This window comes from Crocodylus siamensis, unplaced genomic scaffold (assembly GCF_052110815.1).
Source record: "Crocodylus siamensis isolate JL-2025a unplaced genomic scaffold, ASM5211081v1 HiC_scaffold_31, whole genome shotgun sequence".
Taxonomy (NCBI): Eukaryota; Metazoa; Chordata; order Crocodylia; family Crocodylidae; genus Crocodylus; species Crocodylus siamensis.
This window is the reverse complement of record NW_028324441.1, coordinates 89,550-109,829: the sequence shown is the minus strand read 5'-3', so window position 1 is coordinate 109,829 and position 20,280 is coordinate 89,550. Positions and strand designations below refer to the sequence as shown.

The 20,280-nt window shown below is 53.1% G+C and overlaps 1 protein-coding gene across 1 annotated transcript; it reads right to left on the bottom strand.

Moving 5' to 3' along the window:
- Positions 1-479: 479 nt before the first annotated feature.
- Positions 480-6,318, bottom strand: LOC149851928 (uncharacterized). Its single transcript, XM_090030208.1, has 11 exons — positions 5,856-6,318; positions 5,344-5,456; positions 4,898-5,020; positions 4,434-4,516; positions 3,937-4,042; positions 3,740-3,835; positions 3,116-3,223; positions 2,544-2,679; positions 2,107-2,207; positions 1,381-1,533; positions 480-623 (listed from the first exon to the last, which is right to left on the bottom strand). The coding sequence occupies exons 1-11, from the start codon at positions 6,316-6,318 to the stop codon at positions 480-482; spliced, it is 1,626 nt and encodes a 541-aa protein (XP_089886334.1).
- Between the last annotated feature and the right edge of the window lie 13,962 nt (positions 6,319-20,280).

Genomic DNA, 20,280 nt, shown 5'->3' with positions numbered 1-20,280 from the left:
TGGACCCTACCCACCCGGTTGTGGGAGCTGGGGTTATTAAGGCGCCCCGACCCGCCTTTCACCAGGGTGGTAACTGGCCTGGCATTTCCTGGGGGCTCCCACGCCACTAGGAGCCCCACCAGGCCACCCATCCCTGGCAGGATGCAGTTTTAGGTCGTGCCCAGGACCAAGAGCCTCCTAGCCATCCCCATAAGCTCTTTCCCTGACCGCCTGGTTGTTCCTGCCGCAGCTCAGCGAGGCGCTGTTTCTGCCTCGGCTGGCAGCGGGAGACTGCGGCCTTTATATACTAAGTTCTCAAAATGACTGCTGCCATGGGGCACTTGCTGGATGCCTGCCCCAGCCCTTCAAGTGGCAGGCACAAGCAGTGCCCTGCCACACGCTGATACCAAGGGCTTATATACACGGCTCCGACCTCCCCTACACCGTGTCCCATGCCTCGCAGATGGCATCCGTGGCCTCACACCCAGCCTTCGCTTGCATCAGGATGGATGGGGCTGCTGCAGAGAGGAGGGGATCCTTGAGGCACTCTCCAGATGACTGTGCCTCTGCAGCTCTTTGGGCAGCTGACGGAAGCATTTCAGGATCAGGAGCTTCCTCAGTACCCTGACGGGAATTTCCTTCTCCTGCAAGGGCACACAAACCAGTCAGGGACTCCAGGGCCACCAGGGACACTCGGGTAATGACACCTGAGTCAGCAGAATCCCAAACCAGCCCAAAGCCATGTCTACCAGACATGCTGTTCCCCGCCAAAAACACACGGTCTTTTGCTTCCCTACCCCGAAATCGCCCTCTCCCCCTGCAGCCTAAGTTCCTAGCCTGCCCCATCATTCCTCGCAGAGAGCTCTCTTTCTCTCACGCATGCAGGGAAGCAGCTCAGGCCCCCATGAACCTCTCACCCACCTCTGTCCTCCCAGGTGGTGCGGGGAGGGGCTGGAACTGAGGGGCTTTGGCAGTCGAGGACTCAAAGCAGGGGTGGCCAAGACGTTCTCTGAGGACCCCCCCTGCCTCATGCTGAAGACAGGAGGAGGCAGCCCTGTGGAATGGGGCTGATCGGCAGCCCAAGCTAGCTAAATGCTCCCCTCTCATGCACAGCAATGACAGGCTGGGGAGCAGCAGTGGACATGCCCCCTTGAGCTGTGGGCTTGGGCTCAGGAAGTCAGTCTTGGTGGCCCATCCCGCCCTCTACTTGCAAGCTGCTATTGGTGCTGATGTGAGGAGGTGGACACTGGGCCAAGTGCAGCAACCTGGGACCCAGTGTCCCATCACGGCACATGGGGCTCCCGTGGTGCAGAGCTCAGTGGGGCGCATGTGACAGAACTTGGCTCCAAGTGAGAGGGTGTGTCCTGCCACTGATCTCCTGAGTCCAACCATGCTGCTCACCTCTGCCCCCGTCAGGTGGCCAGCTTGCCCCAGGATGGCATAGAGCAGAACCACCCCAGCCTGGCTCACGTGCAGCGTGACGTGGTGGATCCCCAGCAGCGCCCTCCCTGCAAACGCTCTCCTCTGGTCTTCGGAGAGAATCTTCCTGAAGGCCTGAAACCCACAGGACACAAGGCATTGGCGCCTGATCCCGGAGCCAGGCTCCCCGTCAAGGAACTGGGAATGCGTTGCCCTTCTGATGGGCTGTGAGGCGAGCGAGAGCCTGGTTGGAGCCATGGCAGGTCACTCTGCTTGAGAGCCTTTCAAATCCTTCAGCGGATGCAAAGTCCAGATAAGCAGAGGCGGACTCAGGTCTCCTGCCCTGGCTTTCCTGCCCTGCCTTTCACACCGGGCTGTCAAGTAGCCTGGGATGGGAGCTCACAATGCCGCCTGCAGAAAGCCAAGGCGATTGCCGGCCACAGCTCAGGGATGCCCAGCTCGGGGCCTCCAGTGTCAGTCAGGGAGGGACGGTGGGATCCTGCGGTAACTCCCCCTCCCAGGGGCTTGTTGTCAGGCCACGTCAGTGTGACACCATGCAAGACGTACAAACCGCTAGGACTTGGACCTACGACCATGCACCCTTGCCCCTCGCTCTCAGTCTGGGGGAGGGTAGAACCTTCCTCCTGAAGGCAGGAGGTAGGTATTGCAGGAAAAGAGCCCCTCCCCCTCCCCCGAGAGCATCCTTACCTCTCCCATGGTGGCCAGATGGATGTAGAGGAGGATTCGGCGGGGCCGGTTCTGGTCCTGGCTGATGTGCCACAGGTCCTGTGCCTCTTGGCTGTCTTGCCCTAGGACAGAGAGAGGCTGGTCAGAGCTGTTGTTTTGGCTTCAGAACTGACAACATGTGAGCGCTCTGATCTGCAGAGCCTGGGTCGGTGCCATGGTACGGGTGATGTCTAAGAGGGGAACTTCCCCATCTCACTGAACCAGGTGATAGCCCAAGGGTTGCATAAGAACCGACAGTCCCTCCCCTGAGCTCTAGGCTACTGGCCCTGCCCTCCCTGAGGCCACTTTGCCTTCACACCTCTGTGAACTCTCGCCCTATGTCACGTTCCCAGCTTGCAGCCCCTGGACAGGCTGATTGTCTCAGGAGATTCCCCCAGCTGGACTCCAGGCTTCCATACCCTGCTGATGCAGCAAGATCTTGTAGAGGTGGGAGAGGCCGTCCTTGGCCTGGCGGCTGATCTCCTCCACTGGGTCGCTGATGCACAGACCCAGCAGGGCCACCAGGTCACCCACCTGGGGCACCTTGGGTGAGTCCTAAGGAAAGGCAGAGGAGAGGGCAGTCCATCTCTGTCTGACGGGCAATCCCCTCCGGCTCTCTGGGCCATGCGCATCTCCTGGAGCCAGACAACTCAATCCCTCTGCCTGTCACGCGGGAGGGAGCCGAGGGTCTAGGAGCGGGGCCCCATAAGGACTCCTTGCACCTGTTGCTCCAGGAGGAGCAGCAGGGCTCCTGACACAGGCACGAATCTGCCTGGAGCATGCTCTTGCAGCTCCTGTGCTCTACTGAGACAGGGGCTCTTAGCCAGGAGCACAAGCCCTTGAATCAAACCCAGCCACTTCCCAGCCCTCACTCTGGCACGCAGGGATCCTCTCTCCAATCCCACCCTTACTGCTGCCACTGCTATCCCACAGTCTTTTTCGCCAGCCCTGCCTCTGCCTGGAGTCAGGCCCTGACACAAGGGTCGTTTACCTCAAACTGTGGGAGGAGGGAGACTGCAAAGCAGAGCAGGGCGGTGGTGATCTTGATGGCGGTGGCTCTGTCCCTCTCGTCTTCCAGCTGGAGCCACAAGGTCAAGTGCTGCGGGAGGAAGAAGTCCATGGCAGTGGACACGTGCCCCTGTTGTACCGATGATCCCCAGCCCTGCCCCCTCCTGAGTGCTGACCCTTTAAGGCCAGGGTAGAACATCAGCCTCAGGGGGCCAAATGCTTTGGGAGGGGATTGTTGCACCCAGCATGGCCCTGCCCCAAACCCCCTTTCCCAGCCCCGACCCCTCCCTCTGCAGCTCAGAGCTGGTTCTTGTCTCTTCAAGCTGGGACCAGATTCTGGCTCAGGGCTGCTCCTTGCCTCCCTGACCGTAGACAGCACGACAGGAAGGAGACAAAATCCCAGACCCCTGCCAGGTTCCAAAGCCAATATCCAAAGCGGCATCTACCCCTCGCTGGCTAATCCCTGAGGGATCGGCATGCTGAACTCGCAGCAGACTCCTGTCTCAAGGAAGGAGCCAGGGATTCTTCTCTGAGGACCAGGTCCTGCAGCGCACAGGCCATTGAAGCTGCCCCCGCCCCAAACCCAGCCTCTCCCCATGGTGCTCACCTGCCCGATGAACTGCAGCCTGGCCAAGCTGGGCGCAGTTGCCAGCAGGCACCTCAGCGTGGCCTCCAGGTAGTCCACGCTGATCTGCTGCATGCCCTGGAAGAGGACAGAGAGCCAAGAGGGTCAGTGCTGGAAAGCCCTGTGCCATGTCTGCCAGGGGATGGCTGGTGGGACTGTGCGGTGAGAAAAGGAGGTACCTGGATGTGCTGGCTGTTGTGCCCTACGGCCATCAGGAAGGTCTTGTGGAGGGCCGTGTAGAGGAGGCGCGATTCCAGGGCAGGCTCCAGGGCTGGCTTCAGTTTGCTGTCAGGAAAGACGAGCTTGTGGGGCTGGGAGTGGCTCTGATGTGGGCAGGTCTCCACAGGGAAATAGGCACCCGGAGGCGAGACCATGAATTGAAACCTCAAGGAAGGCTGAAGTGTGCCAGCACCCAAGGATCAGGGTTGGCCCACTGACCCCTCTGCTGCCCTGCCCACTGATCCTTGACCCTCCTAAAGCATCCCCGCGGACGGCCTTTTGCTCAAGGCCCTTGTGTCATCGCTACAGGGCAACTCAGTACCCAACGCGGGGAAAGGACACATTCCCACGCCATCGGCAAAGCGGAGGAACTAGTTTAGGTGGGGTCGGGCCGGGGAGCATATCTCTGGGGCTGAGCAGTGCTGCGCTTAGGGCAGTTGGGCAAAGGACCAAGTACCTGAGGATGCAAACAGCAGCCATGCTGTAGGGCAGGATGGTGCTGGGCTCTTCTTCGCACTGGGCCAGCTTGTCAATCAGCACCTGAGCGACACATGGGGGAGTGTGAGAAGGAGACCTCACAGTGCTCCTGGTGCACCTGGATCCCACCGCCTACCTGGGCCCCCTCTGCCAGTTCCCCCCCACCCACCGAACACAGCTCTCCTCCTCCCTCCCACATGCTCACAGACACCCTGCTGGCCACCCAGTTTCCCCACCCGCTCCCACATCTGTCCTCCAGCCCTCTCACTCCCCTCCTGCCCTGTACCCATTCACCCCACAATGTCCCCCTTCTCTACTCCCTATCCACACAGCTGCCCTCTCTTCCCTCAAGCCCCCAGTCACACACCACTGGGCCAGGGGAGGCCTTTCCTCTCCTGGCTCCTTAACTTCTGACCCAAAGAGCCAGTGCTCTTTGTAGCTCACCACAATCCTCTCCACAAGTGCCGCTTTGCAGCAGGCCGGCTCCAGGGTGTCCTCGCCCCTCTCCATTGTAGCCAGGCACAGCGTGGGGATGGCACGGAGGAAAGCGAGCCCCGCGTTCACAGTCTACATGCACCATAAGTTGCATTGGGAAAAGGTAGGTTCTTAGTCAGGGACCTGCCTGCCCTCCCAAGGGGAGCGTGGGGCTCAGATCTGTTGGTATGCCCTGTTCTCAATGCACGCCTCGTCCTGGGCAAATGGGGTCTGGCACTGGGGTGGGGTCTCTGTGGGGAGGGGTCCCCAGGTTTTTTGAGACCTAGGCACCCCAGGCGAGGGTCCCAGCCCATGTGGGCTGCACGTGCCCTTCAAAGGCTGTGGCTCCTCCCCAGAGGGCCAGCTGGTGGGAGGGTGGACGGGCTGGTGCTGGTCCAGCTCTGGGATGTTCCTACCTGGTCCGTGCTCTGGAGGTGCCGTAGGATGACTGAGAGGGCGGCTTCCTCCAGGTAGGTGAAGTCCTCCCTCTGCTCTTGCTCTGCCTTGTAGAAGGGCAGGACTGTTGTATCTACAGGGAGAGGGAGAGACACTGATGCCTGCTGCTGCTGAGGGCAAAGAGGGGGGCAATGTGGAGGAGAGGTGTGTCCACGTTCCTGCAGCCCAAGAAATGGCAACATGCCTGCCCGAGTGCTGGATGGCCCCTCTCTATCCAGCGCGTCAGGCCCCGCCTGTCTCAGCACCTCGGGGAGGTGCCTGCCTCTCTGGGAGATTGGGGGACCCTGACGTCCAAGGCTCCCTCTTCCCGCTCCCCACCCAGAACCATGCGTGTGGCCGACACTGGGGGTGCGAGGCCTCCTGTCCCTCAGGCTGTTGCTCTGCCTGGGATCCCCTGGTCCCATCACGGAGCGATTCACTGCCCTCAGGGCTCACTGCCCTGTTTGCACAGCACGTCTGGATGTCACCTCACCCCTGATGGTGGCAGCAGGTTGCTGGGGGCCCACAGCCTCCTGAGAGCTGTCGCTGTCCTCGCTGGAGGAGCTGGAGCCGAGTGTGAAACAGGGCCTGTCCAGCTCCTGCCCTGGGGAGCCTGTCTTCTCCTCCCAGGCCACGTGTGGAGTGGCCTTCTGCTGGGCTTCAGGGCTGGGGTCCTGGCTCCTGCGTGTGGGGCTGGAGCTGCGCGGGGGCTGTGCCTGGCTCTCTTTAGGCCCTGCCTGCCCAGCTGTATTCTGCGCCACCTGCTCTTCCGTGGCTGCTGGAGGTGCCCTTCTCGTCCAGCCCACAAGGCAGTGCCACCACCTGCCCTTTGTTGTTGCAGGCTCTGCGTGGTGGTGGCCGCCCTGCTCCTCCTCTTCAGGCTTCTTGCCATCCTTCTCCCGTCCTGGGGCCACCCTCGCCGTCCTCTGCCTGAAGATCCGCCTCAGCCTCTCCATCCTGACACAGGAACAGTCAGGAGTGTGGGTTCAAAGCTGCCTCTCCCTAGTTGGCTGTCTGCCCCTACCTCGAGCTGGGTGACTCCCCACATCCCATGCTTTCCCCTCCCTATTGAGTGCCAGCTATTGGGTGCCAGAGGTTTGCAAGCTGTTGGCTCATGAACAAAGGCCTTCAGTTAGTTGGGGCTAACAACTCCCTCCTCCTGCCCGTGCCTGCTCTCCTCATTCAAGTCAGGGGGGCTGAACATTGGGACTCAGGATACACCCTGGGCTGGATCCTGGGACCGGGGTCCAAAAGTCCGATGAGAAGTAGGGCACCTTTTCTGGGAGCTGGGAGCGCTCAGCAGCTCCACAGCTTTGGGCTCCCTGGGACACGTGGCCGGGGGAATGGCCCCTGACAAGGGAGGTGTTAGGAACTCCACGCCTTGGGGGTGTTTGCAAACACACTGATGATGGTGCTGGAGAGCCGCAGAGGACATGTCACCACTTCCGGGGTTACGGTTTCCCGCCCACAGCTGCTCCTCCCTGGCCAGAAATGGGAAGGCGGCTGGGACAGGCAGCGGCCCACTCACTCGCCCTGAAAAAGACCGTTGGTTCCCTGCCAGCTTCACAACCACCTGAGCCTGAGGGTGAATTGTCTCATTACCTGATCCTCAGCTGCTTGTGCAGGGGAAAGGTGACAGGAAAGAAATCCTCCTGTGGAACAGGCTCTCCTGGGACTCTGCGACGGTCACCAAGACAATCACTACCAAGAACAAAAGGTGTCTTTCATTCTCATGGATTTGTCCAAAAGAGTTGCATCTCTTGACTGTGGGGCAACTAAGGAAGTGAACCTTCAAGGGGCTCAGTGAAGTGCCGGGATTGAGCGACACCTCTGTGGGTTTCAGTGTTAGGAGCTGTCTACGCTGTTTGCTACTAGTTTGATTGGTGAGTTTGAGGATGCGAGAGGCAAAAGGAGGAAGGAATACAAACGTTTCCCAGACGAAACTGCATCCTTTTGCGCCACAGCCTGGTAATCTGAGGTGTGATCCTAACGTGGCGCTCGTGTTTGGCTGCCCTTTTTTACCACGGGGGGCATGGCCCGCTACGACAGACCTCTCGAGCGTACGTTGACAACATTTCATAGAAGCAGGACATTGAGTGCTGTGCTTCCCCTCTTTCACCTCTGGCAAGGTTCGGGTGTCAGGTATGTGTTGTGGCAGGGGTGGGAGCAGTCTGATACACGGCTCCGCTAATGGTGTGTGTGGGCTGGTGGGAACAGGGAGGATGCTGCCTGAGGAAGGGGGTTGTTGACTCCTCTCTGCAAGCCCTGCTGACCTCATGTCGGGGCAGAAGAGGGGGCAGCTTTCCCCATCCCTCGCTTACCGCGCCTCTCCCGATGGAGGACAGCCGTCAGCACCGCTCCAGCCACTGACTGCAACTGGCTGCGGTTCCCCGGCGCCGGCTCTATGATCCAAACGCTGCCGCGGCAACGCCCAGGCACGAGTTGCGCCAGGCCCCTCCCCCTCCCCCACACCAGTGAGGGCCAGCTTTTTGTCAGACTTTCCGTAAAGCAGCCCCATGCCCTGAGTGCCACTCTTATTCCCATTCCCTGCCTGATCTGCTACTCTGCTTTCTGCTCCCTGCCTAATCTGTCATTGTGCTGCCTCTGCCCTCCCAATGGGCACAGAAAGGTTGCCCATGCCACTCAGGCCATGTGAGCTGCGCCTTTGCCACCACTGGTGGCCTACCATCAGCATCAGGGGTATCAGCAGGCCGGCCCCCACCCACCTAAGTCCTCAAGGGACTTCACCCCAAGAGGTTTGCAATGATACTACTTCTGGCACACCCCAGACCTTATTCTGATGCTTCTTTAGCTCCAGAGCTTGAGAACAGGCCCTGAGCGATGAGCCAAAAGAGGCTCACTGATGTGCTCACAATCAGGTCTGCTAGGCACGGGCACAGCAGGGTAGACCCTCTGCCCGATATGCAGGGAGATAGCAACACTAAGGTACAGACAAGCTCTTCAGCGCCCTGGAATGGGATCCCAAACACTCAGTGATGTGCATTTGAGAGCCCGTCATGAACACTAACCAGCTCAGACTGTAACGAAGTCAGGAAATGGTTGGACAGGATCCTTTGAGAGGTGAGTCTGAGGAGAAAAAAAGTTCAGAAAAGCTGGTGTCAGAGACACACCCAGAGTGGGTACAGGGGTGCAGTCACAGCCTGCTTTCAGGCCATGCCACAGGGGCAGCCTCTGGGGAACTGAAGTCTCCAAGTCAGGCACAAATTCCCCGCTCTTCTCCGTCCATGTTCAGTGGCATATCCCCTCCGCCCCCACTGCCCCTCTCTCCCACCCACCGCTGCTGCTGAAGGCTGAAGCAGAGATGTCTACTGTGCTGCTTGGGACACTGCCACTCATCCTCTCCTTCCCCCAACCACCCCTCTTGAGGAAGAGCCAGGATGTTGAAGCCAGAGGTTTGTCCTTGAGAAGACAGACCAACACTGGGTGAAGGGGGTCCTGCAGGACAGAGACCGCACAAGCCTTTTTGGGGGAAGGCTACAGGCAGAGCTTCCCTGGAAAGAGCAAGTACCAAGACACACCTCTGCTAAAAATTCCCAGCCTCCTCGCTGTCCACATGGGACTTCAATGAAGTAAGGAGCCCAGAGCAGCTTAGACAGAAGATAGGTGCAGACATGCTCCACGCTTTGAAGACTGAGGCTTTTTGGCATTTAGGCACTTGAGGAGCTTTCAGGTCAAACCTGAGGTGCTGGTGGGGTTTAGCAGGTAGCTGAGTAGGCATTTCCAGGATGTCCAGCTTTGTACAGAGGCACCTCAGTGATCCTTTGTCCCACAGCAAGTGCCTCGGCCCTCTTATGGACTGACTCCCTCACTGACCAACTCTCCCATTATATCGTGCAACTTGTTGAGGTTTCTAACTCCTTCCTGCAAATGGTACTTGGTGCCAGGGCTCCCAAGTCATCCCTGTTGCCTTCCTGCCTCAGGCTGCTTGGAAAAAAAATCCACCTTCATACATACAAGCTTAAGTAAAAGCTCAATTTCTGGAGTGCAGGGCTGCTGTCAGTGACCACAGACATCTTGCCAGATATCAGCTTCTACTTGCTGCCCCCTCTCCATAACCAAAGCCTGATTTTCTCACCATGTTCTCATCAGGCAGAGCTTTGAAAAGGGCCTAGCTAGAGAGAAAATAAGACTAGCTTTTCACAACAGTAACTTTCCCCTGCTTTGTTCAGATTCAGAAGTCATAAAACCAGAAAGTTTTCCTTCCATAACACAAGCTAGAGGACTCCCTTGAGCAAGGTCTTCCTCAAATGCCATGAAGCAGAGCACAAACTTACCAGATTTCCAGCTTATGCCAAACTGTGATGGGTGTCATGCACTTCAGAGGACAGAATCGCTATTGCTGGTTCGTTACAGCACCAACTATGCTGACAAGAATGACACTGAGCAGATCAGGACACAAGGCTCTTGGCAGTAGAATTGAGGAGCTTGGAGCACAAGTGTTGCTGTCATCAATCCTCCCCGTGGGAGGCCAGGGCCCAGGCAGGTGCCATTGTTTCTTGGAAGTAAACGTATGTGGAAAATGGTGGTGATGACATGAAGGCTCTGGATTTGTGGACAATGGACAAATGGGCTGCACATGCACATAACTCTGCAAAGAGAAATGAAGGACATGCCCACTCTTACACTCAGTGATTCTCAACCAGGGTACCATAAGCTTCATTTAAGAGAGATGCTCAATATTAGCACTGTGAGGTGTGCAAACACCTAGACATGATTCACAAGAAAAAACAGAGACTTCAACTAGTTTCAGAAACAGAATGACTACAACGGGTCATCACAAGTTTTGCAACTGAATAATTTCTCTATTCTTTATCCATAGCGGAGAAACAAGCTAAACTATTTTTTAATGAGCTGCCACTAAAGTCAGAAAACTCTGGAAGGCACCTTGAATCTAAAATAGTTGAAAACTCTGCTCAACTGTCTGTTAGTTAGGGCACTTCCCAGGGAGCAGGAGCTCTGCTTTCTCATCAGCTCTCATCCCACAGGGGTGTGAACCTGCATCTCCTACTTTTCAGTCCAAAGTTCTTATCACAAGGCCATTGGCTGAAAATATACAAAAGCAGGAGTACATGTGCCATAAGTGTCATGGGGAATAAATTATAAAGAAACAAATAGGCAAGCATCTGGGGGAGAAAAAGCTGATTTCAGCCAGCATGACTGGCCAAACCAGGCCAATCTCTTTCTTAGACAAAGTATCAAACTGAGCAGATGAAGAGAACACAGTAGAGCTAGCGTACTTGGATTTGGTAAAGCTTTTGATAAAGTCCCACATTAACTTCTTTGAAGCATTTTGGAGAAGCATGGGCTCGATACAAATAAAACAATGTGGCTAGATAACTACGTAATAAGCACAAGCCAACATTAACTTAAAATGGGTCAATGCTAGCACAGGAGGAGTTTTCACCACCACAAAGTAGGTGTACCAATGGCAGGTATGTCAATGGTCATGAACTGTGGGACAAAGCCCATGCAATTCCTGGCCAGTCCCAGGAATGACTTCACTTAATGCTTCGTTCTAGTTAATGCACAGCCAGTGCCCCTACTTTGTTGACTAGGGTTTAAATCTCCTATTCCCCAGGGTTTATCTCAGGTATTTAGTCTTGGTGCAACCAAGCCAGCACTTATCTGGGATTTAGCAAGGAACCCCCAGGGCAGCTGGGTGTGGTGGGGCACCAGACTGAGAAGCAGGGTAGGACTCCAACCCGAGGACTAGATGGGACCTGGGGAGTGGCCAGAGAGTAGGTATGAACATATTCTGCATCCTGTGGTGTTGGGCACCTGGCAGTTCTTCACTGTTCAGGCAGATGCTAGCTGAAGCCAGGCCTGACAGCAGTCCCTAGCCCATGTGGACCTGAGCCTGAATGACCAGGTCTTCATACAGCAGTACCAGCTCCCAGTAGACACCAGCTAGCACCTCTGTGACCTTCTCTGAGGCAGCCTGGATGCATCTTATCCCACCAATTCCTGCCTCTCAGTATCCACAAGATCAGTACTTCCCTTGCTTTTCTGAAACTTGGGCTCCTTCCAGAGAGTCAACTATTTCTTGCCCTATATGATCCTAGGCCAGTTTGTAGACATCCTTATCACACACACCCTGGATTGTCTCATCTTCCTGGTTGACCCCAGTACTCTGGGACAGAATGTGTAGGAGTTTCTTGTTTTTGCGCCTGGTGTATTCATACAGACACACATGCACAGACACAAATATATATGCATACTTACATTGGACATACAGCAATCCATCACTGCCATTAAGGAATGGGATTTTCAGGAAGAACCTACAGAAGCTACAGGAGAGACCTACAGAAGGACTTTGGCACTGCAGTGATGCAGACACAGGAGCCAGCCGCTGTACTGTTCCACCCTCTCAGTTCCACCCCCTTAATATTTTCTACTTTCACTTTGTTCACATTCAAGCAGCTGCAGAGAAGTTGTGAGGACAACTGGGGCAAGACAAAGGCCATTGCTTCCCTGCCAGCTTCACAACCACCTGAGCCTCAGGGTGCATTGTCTCATTACCTGATACTCAGCTGCTTGTGCAGGGGAAAGGTGACAGGAAAGAAATCCTGCTCTGGTACAGGCTCTCCTTGCAAAGAAATCTAGTATAGCATGGCTTGATCAGCCCAGAAAAAAAGAAGGCTGTGAGATGCCAGCATTGCTCTACATGTGTATCAGCAGAAGAACAAATGGATTGCAGCAGCCAGGGAAAGATGAGATGGTTTCTAACCATGACAGAAGGGAGTATCAGAACCACCTTCTACTAGGACTATGGAGACAAATCCCTCTCACCTCTGGGTTAGGGCAGCCCCCGGGGAGGTTGCCCAGACACATTCCAGTCCCTGCTCTGCTGCCTCTTTAATTAAAGATACCAAAAGAAGCAGCAGCAACAATGGAGGTTGAACACCTCCATCCCAGACTATCCCATAGTAGCCAGCATGTGTGCAGGCATGGGCCTGGGAAGTAACAGATCCTTTCAGAGGAAAGAGCTAATCCTGATTTCCCACCTCCTACCTGGGTGACTGTTCTAGTCCCTGGCATCTTGCATCAAATGGTGACCCCACTTCTGGCATCAGCATCATTAGGCTAGCCCTGTATTTACTACTTTCTCTCAGCCTCCAATATTCAGGTAACTTCACCAAAACCAGTGAAAACTTTCATGACAGCTGAAACCACATTTATCTGTGAAGATATGGGCCACCAATTTAAACCCCCCAGTTCCTGGGAAAGGAGATTGCCACAGTGGAAGGAAAATCCACCCAGATTGGTGCATCCAACCATCTAAGGGGGACCTCCTCTTCCCCCTGCCTCTCCTGCCGCAGGAACACAGCCAAGGCTCCAGAATAGCCTGGGCCTTGGGGGTTCCAAGAAGAGCTAATTATATTAAAGGGTATTGTGCCTTATGTTTTATGAGTGGGCGCCGAATGTTTTGTGGTTTATATTTCATGTATTATAAGTGTAAGTGGAAAAAGTCTAAAATTATTAACTTATATTGAAACCTTTAATCTGATATTATGAGGCTAAGTATTTGATAGATTTATCAAATATATATTGGTAGATTTATATTTAATATCTAAGTAGATTTCAATTTTGATAAAGTTTAAGGTTATAAAATACTTGTTGAAACTTAGGTTAGAATTTTATTGTAATAGTTAACTGTATCCTGAGAGAGGTATACAACTGTGTAAATATTGCCTATAATCCTTGTTATTATAAATGTTATTGTGTATATGTCTTGTATATTTTATTCTATAATTGTTAATCTGTAGTTTTTCATAAATTCATAGATGTTTGGGTCGGAAGGGACCTCAGCAGATCATTGAGACCGACCCCCTGCCCTGGGCAGCAAAGAGCACTGGGGTCAAATGACCCCAGCCAGGTGCCTGTCTTGCCTCCTCTTAAAGACCCCCAAGGTAGGGGAGAGCACCACCTCCCTTGGAAACCCATTCCAGATTTTGACAACCCTTACCATAAAGAAGTTCTTCCTGATGTCTACCCTAAATCTTCTCTCCGTTAGTTTGTGGCTGTTGTTCCTAGTTACACCAAGGGGTGCCCTGGTAAACAGCATCACCTATTCCTTGCTGTCTTCCCCTGATGAATTTTTAGGCAGCCACATGATCACCGCTCAGCCTTCTCTTGCAGAGGCTGAAGAGATCCAGGGCCCTCAATCTCTTCTCGCAGGGTTTTGCCTGCAGGCCCCTAACCATACAAGTGGCCCTTCTCTGAGCCCTCTCAAGGTTGTCCACATCCCTCTTGAAGTGTGGCACCCAAAACTGGATGCAGTACTCCAACTGCACCCTGATGAGTGCTGCATAAAGGGGAAGTATCACATCCCTGGACCTGTTTATCATGCTAATACATGAGAAAGTGCAGTTGGCCTTACTGATCACTTAGTCACATTGACGACTCATGTTCATCTTGGAGTCAACAGTGACTCCAAGATCCCTTTCTGCTGCTGTACTGCTGAGAAGGTCCTCCCCCAGCCTATAAGCATGCTGGTGATTCCTTCTTCCTAGGTGCAGCACCTTGCATTTGTCCTTGTTAAACTGCACCTATTCTGTTCCGTCCACTTTTCCAACCTGTCCAGATCTGCCTGGATTCATTCCCTACCCTCTGGTGGTGCTAACTTTGCCCCATAATTTGGTATCATCTGCAAATTTGGACAGAGTAGTGCTTTCCACGCCCTCATCCAACTCACTAATAAAGACACTGGACAGCACAGGTCCCAGGACTGAGCCCTGTGGGACTCCACTGCCCACATCTTTCCAGGTCGATACCGACCCATCCATCACCACACTTTGGGTGCAGCCTCCAAGCCAATTTGCCACCCACCTGACTATGTAATCACCTATGTCACAATCGCTCAGTTTATCTATAAGACTATAAGACGATACCATATTGAAGGCCTTTTTAAAATTCAAGTAGATGACATCCACCTCAATTTCTGTGTCTAAGCATTTTGTGACCTGGTCATAAAAAGAAACAAGCTTAGTGAGGCAGGATCTACCTGCTATGAATCCATGCTGGTTGCCCTTTAGCATAGCTTTCCCCGCTGGACTTCCACAAATGTGATCCTTAATAATTTTTTCAAAGGTTTTCCTGAGGATAGAGGTGAGACTAACCAGTCTTTAGTTACCCAGATCCTCCTCCTTCCCCTTCTTGAAAATAGGGACCACATTGGCCCTTTTCCAGTCCTCTGGGACCTGACCTGAGCACCAAAAATGCTCAAACAGCTGTGCCAGTGGCTCTGCTATGACACTGGCCAATTCTTTCAGCACCCTTGGATGAAGATTATTTGGGCCTGCTGACTTAAACACATCCAGCCCCTCCAAGTGTCTCTTCACTTAGTCAGTGCTAACAGCTGGGCTGGTTTCCCCTTTATGCTTGTCAATGATCCAATTGGGAGATTTGTCCTGATCTGAGTTCAGGAATACAGAGGCAAAAAACTCATTGAAGAGCTCAGCTATCTGTCACTAATTGCCAGAGTTTGTCTTGTAGGGGACCTATGCTACCCTTCACTTTCTTTTTGCTCCCTATATGCCTGAAGAAGGGACTTTTTTTGTCTTTAATTTTTGTTGCTAGCTAAGTTCCATTTCTACTTTGGCCTTTCTGACTGCCTCCCTGCAAGTGCAGGCCAAGTAGGTATACTCAACCTTGGTAGCTATCCCCTGCTTCTACAGCCTACATGCCTCTTTTTTTGTCCCTAGTCTTTCCTGGACTTCCCTGTTCAGCCAAGAGGATTTCTTGGCCCTTTTGCTCCCTTTCTTGCACAAAGAGATTGTTTCCTTCTGTGCCCATAGGATTCCTCCTTTTAGGAATGACCACCCTTCCTGGACTCCTATTTCACCAATTCTCCTGTTTCTCAGTGCCTCACTAACTAATCTCCTGAGCACACTGAAGTTAGCCTTTCTGAAGTCTAACACTTCTGCCCTACTGGTTATCATTCCCATCCTATGCCAGATAGTGAATTCAATCAAGTCATGGTCACCGTCCCCTAGGTTACCTTGTGTCAGTAGATCCCCCACATCATCCACTGTAGCCAGGACCAAGTCCAGTAAGGCATTTCCCCTACTGGGACCGTATACCTCCTGTATTAGGTGAAGGTCCTGTATGTAGGTTAAGAACCTACATGAACAGTTGGATCTAGCTGACTGCTCCTCCCAGCAGATGTCCAAGTAGTTTAGGTCACCCATGACAACCATGTCCTCTGACCGTATGGCCTCTGAGAGCTGTCTGGAGAATTCCAGGTCCAACACCTCCTTCTGATGCGGCAGCCTGTAGTAGGCCCCCACTACAAATTCCCTTTCCCCCGACCCCCTTGCATTCTGACCCACAATACCTCAATTTGCCCCTCTTATCCCATTTTGATTATGGAAGATGTATATTGTTCCTTCACAGAGACAGCAACACCTCCTCCTTTTCTCCTTACTCTATTTCATCTGTACAGTCTGTAGCCCTCAATGCTTATTGCCCAGTCGCAGGTAGGGTCCCATCAGGTTTCAATCAGCCCAACTAAATTGAAGTTCCTGTTTGCAAGCAGGAGTGCGAGTTCTGCCTGCTTGTTCCCCATGCTGCTAGCACTAGCGTAGAGACATTTGAGCCCCACCGATGGGTGCCCTTGGTGTCCCCCGTCCTGATGCCCATTGGGCCCCTTAGCACTTACATGGGCTGTTCGGCACATGGCTTGTGGTTTGTTGATCCTAGGTTCTCACTGTTGTCTGCATCCCCATCCCCCAATGAACCTAGTTTAAAGCCCTGTGTAGGAGATCAGTCAACCTGTAAGAGAAAGGACTCTTACCTTCTGAAGAAAGATGAAGGCCATCACATCCCAGGGTGCCTATAACAGCTTGCTATCCCCAGGGGCATTCTAGCAGCCTGTGAAGGCCACCCTTGAAGTCCTTGAATACTTCACTCCTGTATTTTGTCCTGTATCCTGCCTTTACTCGTCTGCCACATCTTGATGTAAATATTGTTTAGCTGTTCTTGCAAATGGGAGACTACCTATTGTATGCCCCGATTACTAGGGCTGTCCTTGAACACTCTGACCACCCCCATATGTGCCCCATGCCTTGCAGTTGTTGTTTGTACTTCTGCGTTGGGGTTCTCAGCCACCACGGGCTTCTCACCCCCATCTTTTTCTAGCTAGGCCTACCAGCCTAAACCCATGAGGTAGGGTTTGACTCTGAGGCTCTAACTGCTTAATACCCTCTGGACCCATGGCCCACCTTTTGTGCTCACTATGGCACCAGGCCTTCTGGCCCACCCCTTTCACACTACACCCCTGGGCACCAAGTTGTTGGGTCTTCTGCTTCAGGCTTGGCCCCTTTCTTATAGCTTGGGCTACTAGCCTCAATCTGCCTGCTAGGACCCAACTTCAAAGTCCCATTTTTCTGCAGCCAGCTCTGGGCCCCTGGCCCTGTACAGCTGCACTCACTAGCACACTGGGCCCTTCGGCCCTTCATGACTGTGCCCCATGGCACTAATGAGGTCTCCTCATCCCCTACAGCCTCAGCCACTAACCACTGGATCTAATCAAACACAAACAATAAGCCTATGGGCTATAACCAAAATAAAATTAAGGAAGGCAGTCTACCAGATCATGTTTTCCATGGCTCTGTGCTTCTGCTTCCCACTGTCTGCTGTGCTTCTTCTCGTGGGGCTGCTGCTGCTTCTCTGGGAGTCATCAGGAGTCCAGCCCCTCTGCAGTCAAACCCCCCTTTAGCCACCTCAGCCCAGAGTTTTTATAGTTCTGGCCTTCCCCTTGCAGTCACCTGATTTGCCGGCAAGACTCAGCTTTTAACCCCTACCCTGCCAGCAGGCTGCACCCGGAAAGTTCTGGTCTTAGGGGGGCTGGCCTACTGTCTGGTAACAGCGCTAGGGTTCCCTGTTACAGTGTCCCTTTCATGGAAGTGTGGATAGTGGTTAAAGAAGCCAAAAACTAACTCTGGAGCTACAGGTTGACTTCTCTAATGCGGGTGTTGTGATGCTGACCATGTCCACTGACTGGGAGAATCGATGCAAAGACCACCTGTGCTCCCATTTTCCTAATCCTGGCCTCCAGAGCCCTGTAGTCACATATGGTTTGGATTACTCCTGGCCACATCATTTGTTCCCACATGAATAAGGACCATGAGATAGTAACTGCAGGGCAGATGAGTTTGGGGACCTTCGCAGTGATGTCCTGGATCTGGGCTCCAGGCAGGCAACACACGTCCTGCACCATGGGATCTGGGTGACAGTGGGTCCCTCTGTTCCTCTCAGGAGGGAGTCACCCATCCAATGTTCCCTCTAAGGAGTAGCAGTCCATAAGCGCGCTGCTTCAGTCCATGAGCGCGCTGCTTCAATCCATGAGCGCGCTGCTTCAATCCCACCTCACCCTTTTGGCACGGTCTAGCAGTAAGTGTCCCAAAGTAAGTGTCCAGGTGGGAGTGGGCAGGGTTTGGGCACTACCCTTCTCCATACTAAATGCAGCCCAGAGCAGCACAGTGGAGTGCTGTGGGGCAGCCATGGGCAGGACACAATCAATTGTAGCTTAACACCTAAAAGCTTAAAATATAAGAATCTATTGTGATCATAACTGAGAAACCTATTTCTGATTTACTAGATGCTGAATATCTTACTACAGTTTTATCAAGGTGATTTTGAATGAAAATTCGAAGCTATTTAAATGCACAACAGTATTTAATTTTTTCATTAATGCCCTTCTGTTTAAACTTTAAATGAAGTAATAATTGATCAGAACTATCTGAATCAAGTAAAATACAGAAAATCTCTCTCTGCACTTGCAAAAGAGGTTAATATTGACAAAAGGTGCTTGAGAACTTCATACAACTCTGGTTCCATATTTTTATCAACAAAGTTTTACCAGTTCAATGGTTTGGTACTTTTTAAATTTTTGGTGAAAGCATTTTATCCAAATGTGCTCCCTGAGGTGAGGCAAGGCAGGCTGGGGGCGGGGGCTGGGGGCTGGTGCGGACTCCGCTGGCTCCAGGGACCTGCTCCACACCCCAGCCCTGATGCCATGTGCCTTCTCACTCCCTGAGGTGATGCAGGGGAGTGAAGCAGTTCCCTGGAACCAGTGGAGCCTGCACCAGCCCCCATCCCTGCCTCGCCTCGCCTCGGGGAGGAGCCGCTGCCTGCCTTGTATGAGGAGTGAGGAGGTTAGCTTCAGTGAGTGTCCCACACCAGCCCCGGTGCCTCCACCGCACTAAGTGCCCAGCTCTTCTTCGGGTGGGTGCATGGCCTTAAAATGTTTGTGCACAGCAGGATTTTTACTTGCGTGTGGCCATGCATGAAAGCAGTTTAGAGGGAACACTGCAACCACCACAATATCTCTTCCTTCGGCTCCCCAGCTGACCCTCATCCTGCATCGTGGTGGCTGTGGCTGTGGCTTCCTCCGTTGCGCTCTCCTCCAGTGCTGCCTGGGCCTCGTATATGTTCCCCAGTTGCACTGGGGAAGCTGTTTCAGAAGCACGATATCTGACTCTGGAGGTGGCCATCTTCCATTCCTCTGCATCAGTTCCCTCCTGTGTAGGCTCTCCACCAGATGACTGATCCTTCAGAGAATGAAAGTACCCATCAATTTCATCCTCTGCAGCCCTAATCCCCTGCGGCATCCTAACTTCTGCCTGGAGTTCCCTCACCTGCCCCTCCAGGGCCTCAAGCAGGGCACATTTGGGACAGGTGAGGGGACTCCTGGCCCTCTCCCATCACCCCCAGGAACCAGAGGCCTGCCAGGCAACCCCTGCAGACAGGAGGCAGAGTGCCAGCGACCCATCCAAGGGCCCTGTCTTGGAGGAGGCTTCAGCGGAGCCCCAAGCCGGAGGCATCACTGGGGCAGGATCCCTGGCTGCATGCCGTGTCATAACCCCCATTGAAAGACTCCTTCTCTTTTACTCACCTGAGGTCTCTGTCCAAAGCTGCAGACTCTTGGAGTTCAGGCCCCTCCTGTACACCCTCCTGCTTGAACTCCTGTACAAACTCCAGCGCACCCCTGAAAAGCGTGCCTGTTTGCCCGGCCTGTTCACACAGCTCCCATCTGGCTCAGCTATATGGGGACAGGAAAGTGGGAAAAAAAAACATTCCTGATCACCTACAGCTGGCTGCTCCCCCTCACTCTTTCCAGCTTACCTAATTGTTGCCTCCACATCTGTCGGTCAGGCCACTCCGCTTCGCTCGGTGTGGTCGGGGGAAGCCAAGAGCACACGTGTGACTGTGTCAGTCTCCAGGCCCAACTGGCACGGTTTGAATTTCCCACGCCAATCAATGGCTGCTCAGATCATTCTGATAGATACATAGATAGATAGGGTTTAAAGTTTAGTATATGTAAAAGATATATTGGTGTTTATGTTTATATTTATCTTTCAATTTCATTGTAAATAAATGTGTACATAGTTAAGTTTATATAGTGTCCTGGCTTGGCTTTCAATAGGGAAAGCAGGGAAACTGCATGTAGCCAGCAGTTGTTCCCCCACAGCACACCTGCCCTGCTGACATTTCTCTTAAATTGGAGAAGGGAGTACATACCTGAGTACACCCGGGTTACACAGCCCACGTCTCATGTGAAATAAGGGATTTCCCTGGAGAGAAGAACTTGGGACTCCAATTAAGCACAGTGTTTACAAATTTTGCAGTAAAAACATTACACAATTCCCTTGGTCTTTCATTTAAAGACCAGCAGCAGCAAAGCAAAGGCTGTTGGACACCCTGCTAATCAAGCCCTTGGTGCTTTGTTCACGAGAAGCCTGAGAGCAGATACACAATCAGTTTCCAGGGAATGACGCACTGAAGCTCAAGGTAAAACCAGCATTTCCATTCCAGCTAATTTTTCATGGTATAGGAGCGCTACATAAATGCAGTCCTGGATATTGTTTTCTTGTACATACCTGTGTCAAGGCAGG

Coding starts and splice junctions, on each gene's coding strand:
- LOC149851928 (XM_090030208.1), bottom strand. CDS start 6,318: ATGGAGAGGCTGAGGCGGATCTTCAGGCAGAGGACGGCGAGGGTGGCC. Junction 5,021..5,343: donor ACCTCCAGAGCACGGACCAG/GTAGGAACATCC, acceptor TGGTGCATGTAG/ACTGTGAACGCGGGGCTCGC. Junction 4,043..4,433: donor GCTGCTGTTTGCATCCTCAG/GTACTTGGTCCT, acceptor CTTTCCTGACAG/CAAACTGAAGCCAGCCCTGG.